Genomic DNA, 19,624 nt, shown 5'->3' on the forward strand with positions numbered 1-19,624 from the left:
CAGAGCAGCAGGAGAAGCAGAACACCTTTGAACAACACTCTGAGTAAATGCCAGGTGGCTACACAGATTCAGGCCAAGCTCAGGCTGGTATTTGGGACACGTGCACCTGTCAGCAGGAAGCCTCTGTGTATTTCCATGTTTACAAGCAATTTATTTGAACCATGGCTGCAGACACTTCCAAACGACCTATAGGAACAGAAGAATGCTATAGTGTCCGTAATCCCCCAGAGCCTACAACCACACAGTCATTTTTAAATGTCTGGGGAGGGCATGCTAATTTGCTGGCAGCAGGTTTATTTTCCTGATCATGTTTTGCTCCAGCTAGTGCAGAATGACGCTGCGTTCCCCGAGCACATATGCACCGACAGATGGTGTAAGAGGACTAAAATCACACTCAGTCCTAAAGAGGAGCCAGCTTGGAATGCAAATGTAATTGGTAGAGAAGTTAAACAAGGAAAATCGAGAATGGACTCTGAAATCTGAAAGCCACACAGAGAGTGAAATACATTCCAGGGAAGCCAACTATGTCCCCTGCATGGTCCTTACACCTAGCAGTGTACCGACTACCATTGTTTCCTCACCTATCTTGCAAGAGGGTGGGGGACAGCACCCAATTTATCTCTAGATACATAGTACCTGGCCCAATTAGGGCTCGCTAACTGTGTGAGATGAGAATTAAATGAGTGGCTATGTAAATGACAGTATAAATGTGGGAAGCACTGTGCTTTGTGACAGTCGTCATCTGAGCAAACGCCAATCTGAATATAGAAATAGAGCATGATGTACAAACAGAGCCTCCTCTTCTGACTCCTGCCTCTCAAGAAATGGCTGACCAGAGCTCCAGGGAACAGAGAACAGCCATGTGGGATGCTGAATGCCAGAGCTTTGCTTCTATCTCCCTCTTTGCGGCCAGGCTGCTCAGCGCACGTCAAATTAACTACACGGGGGAAGACCAGCTACTATGATATCTTTTTCCACACCACCCATCTCTCTCTTGCTGCTGGCTCTGTTTCTAAAAGGAGAAAGGAAAAGAAGCTTTTCCCTTGCATTAAACAAGATGATTGCAGAAGCCCTCTCCACCTCCTTCAGTAATCTATCTAATGGGTTGGCTCAAAAATAGGGAGAAGTAGGGCCAGTCTGCCCCAACCTGACATTAACTGTCCAATAACTCAGACAAAAGTAATCGAAGGACTGACTCCGATAAAACCAAAACTTACCAGGGTAGAAGTTACAGACTCCTGACATCTGTGCTTTTCAGAACACTATACTGTGAAGAATACATGATGTAATCTGAAGACGGAACTGCTGATCCTGCCTCTGTTGTTACCAAATGGGAAGAGCCCGAGCAAGTTACTTCACCTCGCTAAGCCTCAGTTATCTCATCTGTGAAATGAAGCCATTCAGTCCAACCAGCCCTTTCAGCTCATCTACGGGAAACTCCAAGACCTAACGCAGCTTAGAAGTCAAATGGTTATCAAGTTACATGCATTCTGTAAATTATCACTTGTGAATTATTTGTTAATTAGTCATACCGTGAGTAAATCTTCGCGTCACACACAAGGCAAAGGAATAGAAATTAAAGAGTCTCTAGGTATTTTTTTTAGTCGTTGTTAGTTCTTTATATAGAGTTGAACTTTTCAATTCAATAAAATAATTTCACTTGTTCCTGACCATACCCCTTTAAGACAGAAAGGCCATATTGTTACTTCCATTTGATAGATAAGGAAAGTTTTAAGTAAGTTCCAGAGGTCAAAAATTGTACTCTCAACAAGCTCATGCTGTAAAAAGATAATTATCATCACAGACATAAATTTCTGGGAGAACAGTTAGATGTTAAAAGAAAGGATTCAATCAGAGACACTTACTTCAGCTCGTTAGTCTCTGTGCCCTGGGCAATGGCCATGATGATGCCTCCGTGGTCCCCCCATGTATAATAGTGAGGTCCAGGAAGTGCCTAAAGAGGAAAAGCCAGTGCTTATGTCACATGTCACTGCTGTGGAGATAACTGTGCAAAAGTCACATATACGTGCACACACACAGCAATGCCAACTATCTGCATACAAGTTTAGGGTACACATTCACACACATTATCTCAGCCACTCCACACAGTCCTACCAAAGCAAGTTCTGGTATCTCAATTTTTTCCACAAATGAAGAGAAAAGGGGCTTAACACTAAAATGGCAAACTGTGGACAGGAGAGGTAAAACCCAGGCCCAAATCCCTGACTCTCTCTGACCAATTATTAAAAATTAACCAACTAGAATTCCAGTTTTACTATGACAGCATGAACCCCCGATAGCCCATTCCTTCCTGCTAATTACAACTAGAAACTCCGAACAAAATACAAAAAGCAACTTCCAAAGGATGCTGAAAAAAGCAGGCAGCTTATAGAAAAGGGAGTGAAAACCTGGGGAAGCCAGGCACACAGGTGTGGGTTCTCCAGCATGGCGCTGACCAGCGGGGAGGGGAGCCCCAGTCATGGAATACACTTCAGTCCTAGCCAAAGAGCTAAACTTCAAAAGAAACTGATTCTGCTAAAGAGACCAGGAAAACGTGCCCAAGTCGGCGGGAGAAAATGCAGATGGAATCCCAGAGGGGCAGCATCACCAAAGTAAACTTACCCCTAACTCTGTATATGAACTCACATAAGCGTCAGCCTAACCCCTAACCTATAAAGGTTCACACCCAAGCCAGCAGAAGAAAGGCTTAGCAGACAAAACGGAGATTTGAACTGTCACCTACAAAAACCAAGACAGGATGGGAGGATCCTAACAGGCTGATGAGGTGTTAAAAAAAAAAAAAAAAAAACATCCTCCAGAAGATTTAATTTCATGCATTTCATTTACAGGTACAGAATATAAACCAAAATTATTCAACGTATAACACACACACATCTCCACAAGTTGTGCCCAATTCTCAAGGGGAAAGATGGGCAACCAGCACCAATCCTACGTAGAACTTTTCAAATAGCTATTATAACCACGTTCCATGAAGGAGAAAACGAACGTGAAATGAACAAAAGATAAAAATTATCCTCAGAGGAGTGAAAACAATTTTTTAAAAAGAGAACCAAACAGAAGTCTTTAACAGAAAAAATATAATATCTGAAATAAATTCATTGATGGGCTCAATATCAGAGTAGAAATGACAGCGGAATCAGTGAACTTGAAGATAAATACAGACCAACAGCAGCTATATGTTATTTAGAACATAAAGGATTGTTGAACTTCCAACTCCAAAATGGTGGCATCGGGGCAAGCTGGCTTCTCTTCCCCTCATCAAGAAAACAAAGGCAAATATATAAGCCCCAAGATCTTCATCAGCACATCAGCAGCAACCCAGAAAAAGTGATATTGAGGTGGTCGGCCAGCTTTCCCACCTCCCTGGCAGAAGATGGGTCCTTGCCGCACCTACAGGCAGCATCACAACTGCCTGAAGAAGAAACACCCCAGAGGAGGTAGGGATGAAACTATCTCTAGGCCTGAAACTCTGCTCTGTCTCTTGGACAAAGGAGATGCCACATAAGATTGGCTATTGGACTGTTGCCCAGGACACAAACCTCTACCCACTGCCAGGTTATCCCACCCAGCTGGGATAATCCCTTTGGGATCCCCTCCATTTGCAACAGGTGCACCAACCATAACCAGAGTGGAAGTGAACCTGGGCTCAAGGCGCCACCTAGAGCTGAAAAGTAGGCAGCAACCTAGCAGGGAAGATTCACTAAGCAAAGATATTCAATAACAACTAAAATAAGTCAGGGACAACTGGAATAAATAACTAATCCTTCAATGCAAGGATACCCACAGAACAACTGCAAACAAGGACCACGACCTCCCCCAAAGGACAAAGCAAAACTCCAGTGACTGACCCTCATAAGAAGGCAATTCGTGAACTATTTTATCAAAAATTCAAAATAGCAGTTTTAAGAAAACTCGGTGATCTCCAAGATAACAGACAAGCAATTCATAAATTCAGCTGAAAAACTTAAATAGATTGAAATAATTTTAAAAACCCAGAAATTATGAAACTGAGAAGTACATTTGGCTCAACTGAGAAACTCTTTAGAGGCGCCAACAAAAAAGAAAAATGCTCAAACTGATAAAAGAATTCAGTAAAGTTACAGGACACAAAAATCAATATACAAAGATCAGTAGCATTTCTGTATACCAATAGCAAATAATCTAAAAAAGAAATCAAGAAACTAATCCCATTTCTAACAGCTAAAATATATACATATATATATATATATATAAAAAATGCCTAGGAATCAATCTAACCAAAAAGGTAAAGATCTATACAGAGAAAACTATAAAACTGTGATGACAGAAATAGAAGGAGACACAAAAAAATAAATGGAAGAATATTCCAGGGTCATGAATTGGAAAAATTAATAGTTAAAATGACAATACTACCCAAGTAATTTACAGATTTGATGCAATCTATCAAAATTCCAGTAATGTTCTTCACAAAAATAGGAAAAAAAAACTCTAGAATTTATATGAAACCACAAAAGACCCCAAAATAATCCTGAGCAAAAGGAACAAAGCTGGAGGCATCACACTATCTAACTTCAGAATTCATTACAAAGCTATCATCACCAAAACAGCATGGCACTGGCATAAAAATAGACACATGGCCGAATGGAACAGAATGAAGAACCTAAATATAAATCTACACATTTACAACCAATTCCTCTTGGACAAGGTGCCAAGACTTTACAACAGGAAAAAAGTAGCCTTTAAAAAAAATGGTGCTGGGAAAACGGGGTAACTACATGCAGAAGAATGAAACTAGACCCCACCATTCACCATACACAAAAATCACATCAAAATGGATGAAAGACTTGAATCTAAGACCTAAAGTATTAAACTAATAGCAGAAACATTGCTGAAATACTCCAAGGCATTGCCCTTGGCAAACATTTCTTGGGTAAGACCTGAAAAGCACAGGCAAACAAAGCAAAAACAGACAGTTGGGATTAAAAGCTTCTGCACAGCAAAGGAAACAATCAACAAACTGAACAGACAACCCAAAGAACAGGAGAAAATACCTGCAAACTATCCATCTGACAGAGGATTAAGAACCAGAATGTACCACATACAACCAGCTTAAAGAACTCAACAGCAAAAATGTAAATAACCCAATTAGAAAACAGGCAAAAGATCAGACATTTCCCAAAAGAAGACATTAAAAGGGCCAACATCACAAATGTTCAGAGAAATGCAAAGCAAAACTCACAGTGAAATATCATCTTACGATAGTTAAAGTGACTTGTACCAAAAACAAAGTCAGAAACAGATGCTGGGGAGGATGTGGACAAACAGGAAGCCTCATATACTGCTGGTTATAATGTAAATGAACACAGAGAGTATGGAGAACAGTATGGAGGTTCCTTAAAAACTAAAAGGAACGACGTAACCTGGTTCTTTGTACCCTCAATGAATCCCCAACAATAAAGAACAAACTTTTTTTTTTTTTTGAGACAGAGCCTCAAGCTGTCGCCCTGGGTAGAGTGCCATGGCATCACAGCTCACAGCAACCTCCAACTCCTGGGCTCAAGCGAGTCTCCTGCCTCAGCCTCCCAAGTAGCTGGGACCACAGGTGCCCACCACAATGCCTGGCTATTTTTTTTTTTAGTTGCAGCCGTCGTTGTTGTTTGGCAGGCCCCGGCTGGATTCGAACCCGCCACCTTAGGTGTATGTGGCTGGCGCCTCAGCCACTTGAGCCACAGGCACCAAGCCAAAGAACAAACTTAAAAGAAAATTTCCATATGATCCAGTAATTCAACTCCTGGCAATGTATCTAAAAGAAAAGACATCAATATATAAAAGAGATAGAGCTCTCTGTTCCCATGTTTGCTGCGGCACTAGTCACAACATCCAAAATAGAGAATCAACCTATGTGCCCATTAACGGATAAAGAAAATGTGGTATACTGGGTGTCCATAAGTTCGTGTGCAATTTAAAAGGAAAAACAGTTTTACATTTTAAATTGCACACGAACTTTATGGACATTCTATATATACACAATAGAATATTGTTCAGCCATAAAAAGAATGAAATTCTGTCATTTGCAGCAACATGGATGAAAACTGGAGGCCCCTGTGTTAAGTGAAATATGCCAGCACAGGAAGACAAACATCACACGTTCTCATTCTTATGCAGAAGCTAAAAAAAGCAAAATCTCATGAAAATAGAGATGAGATGGGTGGTTATCAGAGGCCAGGGAAAGGGAGAAGGGAGAAGAGGAGAAAGGGAGAATAAGAATATAAACATATTATGTTACCACTGATCTGTAAACCTAAAAAATAGTAAGAGATGGTCAACTACACATATTTTATAATTTTTTTCATGTTTTTCTTTAAATTTCTATAAGAACACATAGGGAAAAAGATTTTAAGAAACAAGGTGGCTCTCGCCTGTAATCCTAGCAGTCTGCGAGGCTGAGGCAGAAGGATCCCTTGAGCTCAGGAGTTCAAGACAAATCAAAGCAAGAGTAAGACCTCATCTCTACTAAAAATAGAAAAATTACGGACAGCGCCTGTGGCTCAAAGGAGTAGGTGGTGCCAGAGGTGGTGGGTTCAAACCCAGCCCCCAGCCAAAAACTGCAAAAAACAAAAAACAAAAAAGAAAAATTAGCCAAGTGTGGTGGCACATGCCTGTAGTCTGAGCTACTCAGGAGACTAAGGCTTCTGGATTGTTTGAGCCTAAGAGTTTGAGGTTGCTGTGAGATATAATACCACGGCACCCTACGGAGGGCGACAAAGTGAGACTCTGTCTCAAAAAATAAAATTAATTGATTAATTAAATTTTAAAAATTAAATTTAAAAAAATTTTTAATTTAAAAAAAGATTTCCAAGGACCTATGGAAGAATAACAACAGGTCTGTGTAACTCAAGTCTGAGAAGAACTAGAGAAAGTCACTGAAGCAGAAAAAAATATCTGAAGAAATAATGGCTGAAAAGTTCCCAAATTTAGTAAAAAACATAAATCTATAAATTCATAATCAGCATCCCCAAACAGGATGTTCTCAAAGAAAGCCCCTTCGTAGACATGGAACGAAACTGCTGAAAACCAAAGAGAAGGAAAAAAATCATCCTGAAAGCATATAGAAAAATGGTATATTGGGCAGCAGCTGTGGTTCAAGGAGTAGGACGCCAGCTCCATAAACCGGAGGTGGTGGGTTCAAACCCAGCCCCAGTCAAAAACTGAAATAAATAAATAAATAAAAGGCATGTTACACACAGGGAAATGAGACCTGAAATAATAGGTTTCTCATCGGAAGACTGAGAAACAGGAAGACAACAGGACAGCTTCAAAGTCCTGGAAGAAATTTATTGTCCGCTCAGAATTCCACATCCAACACACACATCTCACCAGAACAAAAGTAAAAGAGAGATTTTTCAAATGAAGGAAAAATCAAGAAAATTCATAGGCAATAAAACCTCTAAAGAAATGCTAAAGTAATTTAAGCTGTATGAAAATTTCCCGTGGATAAATGGACATCTTTAGGAATGAAGAAAGAGCAAGAGAAATGATAAATAGCTGGGTAAATATTAAAGACTGCTTTTTTTCCTCTTAAGTTCTTTAAATGCAATGACAGTTTAAGACATTATTTTATGAGTATTTCAATGTATGATCATGATACACATAGAAGGAGAAAAGAAAAGGGACTTCTATGAATACGAGGCTTCCAAACTTTAAGTGCAATATTCACTCAAAAAAGACCATAAACATTAGATATGTCTGTCTTAGTTATTAGAGAGACCGCTTAAAAAATACAAAGAAACATAATTTTGGAAATACCTAAATAAAAACAGAATACTAAAAAATATCTACATAATACACAAGGAGATAGGAAATGAGGAACAAAGGAATGATAAACAGTGAGGATAAAAAAATAATAAAATAGGGCGGTGCCTGTGGCTCAAAGGAGTAGGGCGCCGGCCCCATATGCTGGAGGTGGTGGGTTCAAACCCAGCACCAGCCAAAAACTGCCCCCCCAAAATAATGATAATAATAATAAAATATCAGACCTAAATCTAATCATCTTAATTACTGTTCAATGTTAATGGCTTAAGCTTTTCAGTTAAAAAGCAGAATTTGGCAGAATGAATAAAAAACCAAGCCCCTACCATATGTTGCCTGTAAGAAATACTTTAAATATAATGACACAGATAGAAACAAAGTAAATGGATGATAAATAGATGATGCTTTACCCAAACAGTCAACATAAAGGAGGAGTGACTATTCCAGTGTCAGATAAAGTAGATTCCAAAACAGAGTACTACCAGAGATAAAGAGAAGAGGGATATTTCATAATTATAAAAGGGACACTTCATCAGGAAAAGACAGTAACAGATTCAAACACACTTAATAACAGAGATTCAAAATACATAGCAAAACAAAGCAAAAAGTAACAGAAATTAAAGGAGAAATAGATAATTCAGCAAACAAGTAGGGGATTTACCATCCCTCTTGTAGCAATTTAGAGAACTATACCCCCCCCCAAAAAAGTATAAACATAGAAGTTGTAAAATAGCAAACAACTCAAGGGTCCTTCAGAAAGTTAAATACACACACAGACATTCCCATCCTATATTACTTGCCCCAGAGAAATGAAAAAAAAAAGTGTACATATAAAAAAAAAAGTACATGAATGTTCTGAAAAGCTACATTTGTAACCAACATAAAAATGTCCATCATCAGATGAATAGATAAATGAAACTAGGATATCCCTATAGTAGGATACTAATCAGCAATTTTAAAAAAAGAGGAATAAACGATTAATACACGAAACCATACAGATGGGCCTCAAAACCACCATGATCAATGATATAAGCCATTCCCCCCCCAAAAAAAATACATACAAGTTCATTTATTAAAATTCTAGAAAATGCCAACAGATAACCTATGGTGAGAAAAGTAGATAGGGAAAGAGTGTAGAGGATGGATTACCAAGGGGCACAAAGATACTTTAGGGGAGGTGATGGAAATGTTTGTTATCTTAATTATAACAGCCATCAATTCTGATTGAACTGCATACTTTAAACATAGGCAGTTTACTATACTTACTTCTGCCTCCATAGAGTTGTTAAAAAAAAAAAAAAAAAGCCCAGGAAAAGGAACTTTTTAAGAATCAGAGAATTTGTGGGACTAATTAAAAGGAGAACCAGAATTCTGATCATCAGTGCCCCAAGCAGCATTCTGTCCACTGTGTCCTCTTCCTCTGCCACCCACTGCCCCTCACACAACCTAGACTGTCCCTCTCACATGCAGGCTCCCATGGGGACTCAGATGTCCACTCACACGAATACAGTCTCAACCTTTTCATCCCTCACTCAGTTCTCTGCTAGCTCCCAAAATAAAGTCTCTGTGCACTGGCTGCTTCTTGGCAGGCATTACACACGCCTGGGGGAGGCACCAACAGCTGCCCCGGCCTTGGCCAGATGATACCACTTCACCGCAGGAAGAATAAGACTCTGCTTCTACCCAGAAGGAAATCACTTGCAGATGTTCAAATCCCAGATTACACCAACAGCAGAAGCTACAGACAAATCACAGGCCTTTCTCCACACCCAATTTCAAAAGGAACATCCAGCTCCAAGCAAGGAGAAACCAGTTGCTTAATCTTTCCCAAGGGAGCAGGACAAGGGTGACCCAAGAATTCCAATTCCAAACTGCTCATGCTTTTTGGCCACTCTGGCCTTCTTCGCCACCTCCTCTTTCAACTGCAAAGGTACTTTATGTTCTCTACCATCCTGGATATATCATCTGAGTCCCATCTCTCAGCTAGAGAGTGGGTACAACTGCCACCAATGAGATAAGGTCTGTGACAAGGCCTCTGTAAACTGCAAAGAGCCACGTGAAGATTGGGTATTATTACTGCTTTACATATTACACATTTAAATAAAGTATGTACATGGCACTCCCAACAAGAAGCACCATGAGGATGGGAACTCTACCTGCTAGCCCCTCTGAACTCCACATCGTTCCTGGCACCATGTTCACCCTGCTGGTCATCCTCAATAAATTCCTGTCCAGTGATCTGTTACGTTTTACCCTAGTGGCTCCTGGCATAGGCAGGGTCACCACCAAAAACAACCCCCACCGAATGAGAGCAGACATACTTGCCTTGGCCTTAATAAAACACAGGAGGCTACTGAAAAATAATTTTTTTCAAGTATCGAAATATTCTGATGTCCAAAGCTGAAGCTGAATTAGCGTTTGGGGACTAGAGAACTAGCCTCACCTTCAGAATTGGTATAATGAGGGTCTAAGGATCCAAATTAGTTATACAGCCATAAGGCAAAAGCAGGCTCTGCTCCCACAGCGCAGAAGGAGATGAAAGGAATCACACAGCACAGCCCAGTAAGGAGAGGTTTGACTTCAACCTCAATAATGTACCAAAAAATGATAAAAAAAAAAACAGCCATTTTCAGACCTGACACCGCTACGCTGTCATTTTCTGATACATTCAACAGATGCTGGATTTGAGCACCCACTCCTGGGTTCTACAGGTAAAGGAGTAAACCAAACCTGTCTTCACCCTCATGGAATTCATAATCTTCATACATTTGACAAAATTCAGTTTTCAAAGGGTCTATTTTCTTATTTTAAATACCTGTAATTACAAATCAGCTCAACTTATAAGTGGCTGTAGGTACCTCCCTTGACTAGACACTCATTTGGCATTCTTGGCCTCCACCATGGGCCATGTGTGTCTCTAAAATGTAGAGGCACAGTCCACGTTCTCACACAAAACCAGGGTCAGGGGAGGGGTCGGGGGCTGACCTCTCGCCACCTGGCTCCAGCACTGCTAGAGATGTACACGTTCGTCTTGCTGGCCAAGTTCTTCCCCACTGAGCCTAAAATGCAAGAAGAATAACTATTTTTAATTTCAGGAATGTCAGATAATCACCATGCCCAACCAGAAATTCTGAGTCGTAACTGGCAACTGAGAACGTCCTAAAACCACGAAGAGCAGCTACCGCGGGAGATGTGGGTAATCACTTTGTATTCGGCTGCGGAAAACTGGACAGCAGAGCCCCTTGTGAGCTCAGGCAAACACACTTACCAGTGGCAATGATGAGGCCCGGAGCCGACTCCTTGGATAGGATGGGCATTCTCCGGAGCTGGAGGTTGAGCAGCTGACTGAGGCGCTGGGCCAGGTGGAGGGAACAGCCCTGGGAAAGCTGCAGAACAAAAATTCCAGGGAGTGCCAGCCTGAGACCTAAGGCCTGTCTGAAGACACTGCAGCTGGACACAGAGCAGGGAGGCCTACTCCAGTGGAAACCAGACTCTCAGCCCGGCCGTCTCCATCCCCACTGGACGGAGAGAATCATCTGAGCCCACATAAATGTCCCTCATTGAAGGAAAGACAACAGTAACAGCGTGAAAAGGCCTCTGAGGCTCTCAAGGAACAACAATTAGAAATCGGGGTCAACTCAACTAGATGAAAAGGTGTCATCCGGCCTTATCACCCAGAGATCCTCTCTAGTGACTCAGAACTTATGAGAAATGAAATGATTTTATGATAGTTATTGTCTAAGTCGGTGGAGATGTGTTTCAAATATGATTCTGGTTATTACATCAAAAGAAAAAAAAAAAGAACTGGAAGAAAGTCTCATGGATAAGCTGCCAGCTGTACAACATCTGAGATATAAACACCAAAGGATTAACATTAATTTTTTTTAAGTATCTTACACTTGTACACACATGCAGGTGTACAGGGCAAGGCTTTAAGTTATCCAGCCTGGCCTCCATCACTTATATACATTTTAATAGTTTTCCTGCAAACAATCAGAACAAGGCCTTTTGCTGTATGGCGAGGCCCGATTCTCCTGGCCTACAAGTGACTGTTCAATGTTACTCAGATGTGGCCAGAATTCTAAACAAGGGAACACTGTATGCATATGGCCAGGCAAAAACTCGGATAAAGTCGGCCGGATCTACTTATTTTTGTCATGAAAGGATCTTTAACAAATAGCCATCTTGCTGGCTTCACGGTTTGGCCAAAGAAAACTAGAGCAAATTAGGTTGGGTGTCAAAGAAATATTCGTTGGCCCACACCCCTTTGTGACTCATGTTTCTTCACCTGCAAGGAAGTCTATTCATTTGTGAGTTTCTATGTCCTCAGATAATCAGACTCAGCCCTTCCTATACATTCTTTCTACCACTTAAACTCAGAAGTAGAAACTAAAGCTGATGAACAGTCCTACAGTTCATAAACTGGTCAGTGAAATAAAAAGCAGAATCTTAATGATTCCATTAACTCTATTCAACTGAAGCCTGAGCCCCACAGCATATTCAAAAATCACACACCCACTGCCCAGAAGTGGTGGTGGTGGTGCACAGACTTTGGGAACTGCAAAGGCAACACTCCAGGTCCAAGTCTGTTCCCTGTGATATTAACGGAGTACTAAGGGATGCTGCATTTTTTCCAATGAATACTTGATATAAGAAACTACCACATATCAGGTCTCTTTCCCCTGTGATAAAAAGAAAAACAAGATTGAAGCATCTATACCTCACAATTGATTTTCTCTCCATATCCTGTGAAGGCTGGAGCTTGAAGAAACTCCCAGGTTCCCCCTTTGTCAAAGGTGATCACTGATCTCATGTTTTCTTCATTCATAGAACCATTAATCAGAGTAGCAATGTAGACGCCTTGTAACCCTTCCACCCGGTGGAAGTCAGCAAATGGTTCATTTGCAAAATACCTACAGTAAGAGAAAAGAGGCAGCTGTGAACCTGAATGGATATTTGTTTGTTATTATAAACAATATAAAATGTAACCATTTTAAAGTATACAATTTAGTGGGATTAAGTATATTCACAATGCCGTGCAAACATCATGACTATTTAGTTCCAAAATATTTTCATCATTCCCAAAGGAAACACCTGACCCATTAGCAGTCACTCCACCTTTCTGCTTCTCTCCCCGGAGAGAAGGAGACCACTGGTCTGCTTTCTATCTCCAGGCATTTACCTCGTCTGGGTATTTCACATAAATGGAATCACATAATATGTGGCCCTCTCACGTGGTTACTTCCACTTAGTATAATGCTTTCAAGATTCATCCGTGTTGTGGCATGTATCAGTACTTCTTTCCAAAGCTTAAACAATCTGTTCTTTTTTAAAAAGTGATTTTTTTTAACTTTGAGGGCCAAGATGCTTATCATCAACACCTAACAGAGGGGTTAGAATAATGCATATAACATGCAAAAGTTGACATAAGAGCCATATCTATTTCTTTAGCGTGGAAATTGACCTGAAATCCTCCTGTGAACCTCGACGAACAGAAAATATTAGGCCAGAATTGCAAGACACAAATAACGCAGAGGCTTAAATTTTAACCCAATCTGTAGGAATATATAGCCACTGTCCTCACAACCTAATTATCCAATGCCCTGATGAGATAGAAGTGTCGGGAAGCCCAACAGAATTGGTCAATTCCTTCATAAAGAAACAAGGACAGCTCTAGAAATCTTGAGTATTATATTCGTTAAGAGTGAAGCAGAGAATAAGGCCCTCCCAGGCTTTAACATTACGCTAAAATACTGACTTCAATGACAAGTAGTTTTCTGATAAAATGGCACACACACTGCAAATATAATATAATGGGTCTTTGATAAATTATAACCATAGTTCACACATGGTTAAAAATGCCCTTTATGGGGAGGGGAAGTTCTAAGCCACTGGGCTACGCAGTAAGGCAGAGAATTGCTTTTTCCCACCATCTGCCATATAATCTCTTGAGCTGGATGACCATTCTGCCACCTCAAACAGAAAGACACAAATGACAACTTGTGAGGCAGGAAAAAGAAAACGAGTGAAAGCTCGTTATGACTGAGGCTGAGCGGAATCCCAAGTACGATGCCCAGGTTGAACCCAACTCTCTGACACGCAGGTTAGGGTCTGTTTTAGTTGGATTCCAGGCGCTGCCTTAGGCACCGGCCAAGGCCCATCACCTCCCTGCTCTGCTCACTTCCCCTTGCTTCTTTTGAGTCTATCATCAGAAAACCTGCCATCGCAAGAGTTATGGGCTTCTTTCATTGATCTGGGAGGTCTGAGCTTCCCTCATTTGACAAGCCCTGTTACTTCCCCCCAGTCCTACTCCTGGAGTTCTATCTTTTATTTCCAAGAAGAAACCCTCCTGTCCCTCACATCCTCCCAGGCCCTGAGGCCCAGCCCATCCTTTAATTTCCCCACTTGACCTGCCCCACAACAGTACCCTAAGTACTTCCTCTGAGAGTCTGTTTTCTTCTAATCCTCACTGGCCCTCACCAAAGCATTCTCTCCCCTTCTTCTGAGTGCCCTGAGCCAAGACCCAGCAGGTCCCCTTCAGCCACACTCAGGGTAGTCCTGGCCTCCACTCACGCCAAGTGGGCTATGTCCCTCCTTAAGGCGTCCCCACAGGCCTGACATCTCATCAGCACATGAGTTCCCCCTAAGTAGCCAACATCTACCTATCGTTTTCCACGCAATTCCTACCCAGTGCACCCCACCACTGCTAGGGTCATCCCTACTAAGACCTTTCTTTCTATTTCTCTAAGTAGATTAGAACCAGTTCCTGGGCGTCACATTTTCCTGTTTAATTCAAAGAATACCTCATTTCAAATACCACAGACATTTATTCTAATCCGGTTGACCCACATAATCTGCTAATTCACCCTTACCCCATTTCATCTGGCTGAGATCAAGATGCTGATGACAAAATGCCACTCAGCTGAACACCTCTGAACTTCTCTAGTCCTGAGACAAAATCTAGGAGAATAAGCAAGCTGACTTGGATGTGGGCCTAGGATGACTCTTGACGTGAATCTCTTTTCAATTTCTTTGCCCGACTGATCACTCGGGCAAGGCAGGGTGGACCTTTTATAACTATATTCAAGACCATCTGTACATAGGAGGTGGCCCAACAGTCACATAGGTGAAGTTACTAATTCCTGAGGAACCCCTCTCTCTGGCTTCTGTCATAAGACGTTCACCCAGATTATCTAACAAATGAGGAAGACAAGGAAATTGTTAGCCAACTGTGGTTTATCTACTCCATAGCCAGAGGCTCTCAAAAGGAAGAAAGAAAAAATGTCAAGAAAAAAAGGCCTAATGGGGCTCGGCGCCTGTGGCTCAAGTGGCTAAGGCACCAGCCACATACACCTAAGGTGGTGGGTTCGAATCCAGCCCAGGCCCACCAAACAACAATGATGGCTGCAATCAAAAAATGCCCAGGCATTGTGGTGGGTGCCTGTGGTCCCAGCTGCTTGGGAGGTGGAGGCAGGAGACTTGCTTGAGCCCAGGAGTTGGAGGTTGCCATGAGCTGTGATGCCACAGCACTCTGCCCAGGGTGACAGCTTGAGACTCTGTCTCAAAAAAAAGGCCTAATGGATAATGATGCATGATTTTAAATATAAAAAAGGAAAATGTTATTCACCTGTAAAAATGAATGAAGTACTGATAGATGTTGTACTTGGGTGAAACCTTGACACTATGCTAAGTGAAACAAACCGGACACCGAAGATCACATATTATATGACTCCTTAAGCATGAAATATCTAGAAAAGCTAAAGCCATAGAGACAGAAATCAGACTGATGGCTTCCGGGGGGCAAGGGGAAAGGGGCTAGTAAGGATAAACTGCTTAATCGGCATCGGGGTTTTCTTTTGGAGAAATGAACATGTTTTGAAATTAGATAGAGGTGACAGTGAATGCAGGCAATGCCACTCAATGGCTCACTTTAAAATGGGTGTGTTGGGTGGCACCTGTGGCTCAGTGGGTAGGGCTCTGGCCCCATATACCGAGGGTGGTGGGTTCACACCCAGGCCTGGCCAAACTGCCAATAAAATAAAATGGGTATGTTTATGTTATGTGAATTTTGCCTCAATAAATTATTTTTAAAAAGAAAAAAAAAAGACACAGGAACCAGCCTACAGGTGGTAGGAGTTGTCCCTGACCAAACTGGGACAACCTGACCATCAAAATGAATCACGGCAAGAATGGCTCCTAACACAGTAAATAATAAATAATCCTGGAGTCTGTCAGGAGAGAGAAAAAAGGAATAAAAGATGACAGTGCCTCCAAAGCAGAAAAAACAGGAGGTGGAAAAGCACTGTTGGAAACCAGGTAGAACTCTGGGCACGTGGGTCTCTAACAGGCAGCTCCTTCCTCATAGGTCCAAAGCTGCACTTGTGACCTTTGCCCCACTCTTCCTGACCCACTAGGCAGCCATCACTCCACAGGGGTCCCTCAGCTTCCCCTGTTGTGAGCTCCTGCTTCCTCCACCTGCGCAGTCTACCATTCCCCCACCCTGCGAGCAAGTCTCCCATTCCCTCGCCCCCCTGCTTTACGGGCTTTTCCCAGCCATGTTCCCATAATCTCTAGAATAGAAGAAGCACGGAAAGTTCCAAGTTTCACTAGGTTCTCAGCAGGTGAACAACGGTAGAAGACTCACGGAGCCTGACTGATTATTGATAACCATTGTGATCTAAGACATACTCATTGATTAATTACCATTATATAATGATGACTATTGTAATCTAAGATACATCCATTAATCAATTATTGTTGTAAGATTGTAACCATTGTGATTTGGAATGTATCCTATGACAACCAAATGCACCTCACCCACCCCTGCTAGGTTAAGCTATGCAAAAAAAAGGGTATGAAAGACAGAAAACTCTGCATAGGAGGGGCTGCTTGTCTCAGTGCAACGGCCCCCCTGCGCAGGTGCGAATAAATCACCAATTATTTGCATCAGTGTGGATCCGAGTTTATTTCTCTTCCAGGTCCTTTAGGACATTTCACCCCTTCTCCCATACCCCTCCTCCAATCCATATAATATAATGCAATTCAAAGTTTTTTAAATGGAAAAAAAATTAACAGGTGATGATACCTGTCTTCTGATCAAAACCTTCCTTCCCACTTCCGAGCAAAAAAAAAAAAAAGTTCTTCATATGCCCCTGAAGGCCCTACAGGGTCTGAGCCCTGTTCTCTTGAGTCCCGTCCCTCATTTCGCCCTTCCCTCCTTCAGGCCTTTGAACCACCCTCGCCTCCTCCCTACTCCTACAACACACCTTGGCAGTCCCATCCTGGGATCACTGTGCTTACTGTCCCTGCCACCTGCAAAGCTGCTTCTCAGCTGGCATCTGCCCGGCTGCCTCCCTCATGTAACTTAGGCACCTGCTCAAATGCCCCACTCCAGGAGCAGCCTATGGACAAGAAAACCCTTGCAAACCCCTGACCCCCTCATCTTGCTTTATTTTTCTTCTTGGCATGTTGCCAGGAGTATCACATATTTGCTTATATTCTGTCTTCCCCAACTAGCATATAAGCTCCTTGGAAGAGGGACTCCATTCTGATTTTTCATTGCTGTATACACATTTCATCGTTGTACCTAGAACACCGTCTGGCAGAGAGGGGTGGCACACTTGTTAAATAAAATGAAGATGGAATGAATTGCCTGCGAGAGCAGAGATAGCAGACACAGCAGACACAGGGCACACCCCCCAATCTGGTAGTCATGACCTTAGATCCAGACTCCATCCTAGAGCAGCCAGCTTCACACAAGAGACTCTTTTCAAGAGCAGGGAGGGAACCTAACCAGTCAGACAGGTCACAGAAGCTGGCTTGTCAAGCAGTAAATGAAAATCAGTGGCCCTGAATGGATCTTCAAAGAATCTCCTCATCCCTCCCAAGCCCCCAACTCTTTGTGGAGCTCAAAGAAGGCCCATTGCTAGGACTGCAAAGCAGATCCAAAGAATCAACAACATCAGAGCCTTTCTTATAAAACAACACCATGCGATTACATTTAAAAAGAAAAAAAGAGTAATGACCTCAATTCACCTGGCCCAGCTGGAGGCAGGGCCCCATGGCCTCATGTGCCAGCTCTCGCTGACTCTATACTTTCTAAGTCCTCTTGCCCACTTTCGTGGCTTAGAGACCCCAAAACCAGATAATCAAACACAGGGAGCCTCGAGGAGTGGTTAACAGACTGGTTATGACCCTAATGTCATTCAGAGCTGTGGTCCGCAGCCCTGGCTGCAAGGACAGATAACTTTAAAATCCTCCCACCCAGGTTCAACACCTGTAGCTCAGCGGTTAGGGCACCAGCCATGTATACTGGAGCTGGTGGGTTCGAACCCAACCTGGGCCCGCCAAACAACAATGACAACTACAACCAAAAAGTAGCCGGGTGTTGTGGCGGGCACCTGTAGTCCCAGCTACTTGGGAGGCTGAAGCAAGAGAATGGCTTAAGCCCAAAGTTTGAGGTTGCTGTGAGCTGTGACACCATGGCACTCTACCCAGGGCAACAGTGAATCTCTGTCTCAAAAAACAAAAACAAAAACAAAAACAAAAATTCCTCCCACCCAGGCCATATCCCAAATCAATTCCATTGTAATTTCTCGGCATGTGAACTGGGCATCAGAGTTCCCAAAAATTTCACAGGCGAGCCCCCCATGTGCCGCTGAAGTTGAAAATCAGTGAACAGACAGAGGCTGTTGGATCTAGGAAGGCAGAGGAGGGATTCGGTCTCCTTACCTCACCAAGGTATCACTTCCAGCACCTCCTGGGCTGTAATAAAGCACATTCTCCAAGGACAGGGAGAATTTCAGCCCTTCCGCCTCTGAGATGTACAAATTGGTGCGGTTGTTACTGTGACTGACACACACAAAGACCTGGTCCTCGGAGGCATCTGCGATGTAATATTCCTTCAGAATCAAAAGTAAAAAACACGTAGGTCAGAGACAAGGGGGCCCTGTGGGGGTTTATAGCCATGAAAGCAAAGACTTCCAAACATCCCAGTGATGAAAGTCAACCCACAGCCCACAGGAAGTTTTCCAGTTGTGACAAAGATGCCTGGACGACCTCCCCTTTGGAGAACCTGAGGCAGGACTTGCAGGTCCCTGATTGGCAAATGGGGCACAAAGTTACGAATGGGCCACTGAACTCCATAAATGACCTAAAAACCTCTTTTTAGTTAATAATGTCTCCTTTTTCCCATGAGATAGTTCATTAGAACAAAGTATAATATAGATGAGACTGCATCTCATTTCTCTTTATTTTCCCTGAGGTGATGAGTAGGCTGCAGGACCCACAGAAACTAGCCAAGAACATCACACCCCCTCCGGGCTACTGACTTCCACCACACCACCCGCCAGTATCAAGGCCTTCCAATGAGCCCCCGTGGCCCCTCCTGACCACCCAGCCCATGTCGATTGTCCTTACCTTTCTCCATGGTATAATGCTGTGTATTCTAACACTTGACTACAAGGTCAGATGATGAAGTTCAGGAGCTCATCCCAGAAACCATGCTCCATACCTCACTGCTGAACATCACTATGGTCACCTTTAAGGTACTCCCAGTGGGAAGCTATGCACCAATGTTAGTGCCTACTCCACTCTTTAAAACACTTTTTCTAGGACAGGTTCACAAACTTAGTCGTCAGACCTCGTACGATGACAGCTCTGAAGGCCATTCCAGAGAAAGAGTTCCAAAATCGCTTTGAAGGGTGGACTAGGCACTGGCATCAGTTCATAGCTTCCCAAGGGCAGTGCTTGGAGGGTGACCGTCGTGATATTCAGCAATGAGGTAGGTAGGTAGCACTTTGTCTGGGCTAACTTT

The 19,624-nt window shown here is 42.6% G+C and overlaps 1 protein-coding gene across 1 annotated transcript in view; it reads right to left on the reverse strand.

Annotated features, from left to right (window-relative positions):
• The window catches only part of SORL1 (sortilin related receptor 1), a 163,983-nt gene that overhangs the window by 90,815 nt on the left and 53,544 nt on the right, over positions 1-19,624 (reverse strand). The window contains exons 8-12 of the mRNA XM_012809544.1: positions 18,541-18,710; positions 12,530-12,722; positions 11,078-11,195; positions 10,795-10,868; positions 1,866-1,954 (exon numbers count right to left, since the gene is read on the reverse strand). Coding sequence (XP_012664998.1) covers positions 1,866-1,954; positions 10,795-10,868; positions 11,078-11,195; positions 12,530-12,722; positions 18,541-18,710 — 644 coding nt within the window. The remainder of the gene's footprint in view (positions 1-1,865; positions 1,955-10,794; positions 10,869-11,077; positions 11,196-12,529; positions 12,723-18,540; positions 18,711-19,624) is intronic.

The sequence above is a fragment of the Otolemur garnettii genome, unplaced genomic scaffold (assembly GCF_000181295.1).
Source record: "Otolemur garnettii isolate 467f Iridium unplaced genomic scaffold, OtoGar3 scaffold00108, whole genome shotgun sequence".
Taxonomy (NCBI): domain Eukaryota; kingdom Metazoa; phylum Chordata; class Mammalia; order Primates; family Galagidae; genus Otolemur; species Otolemur garnettii.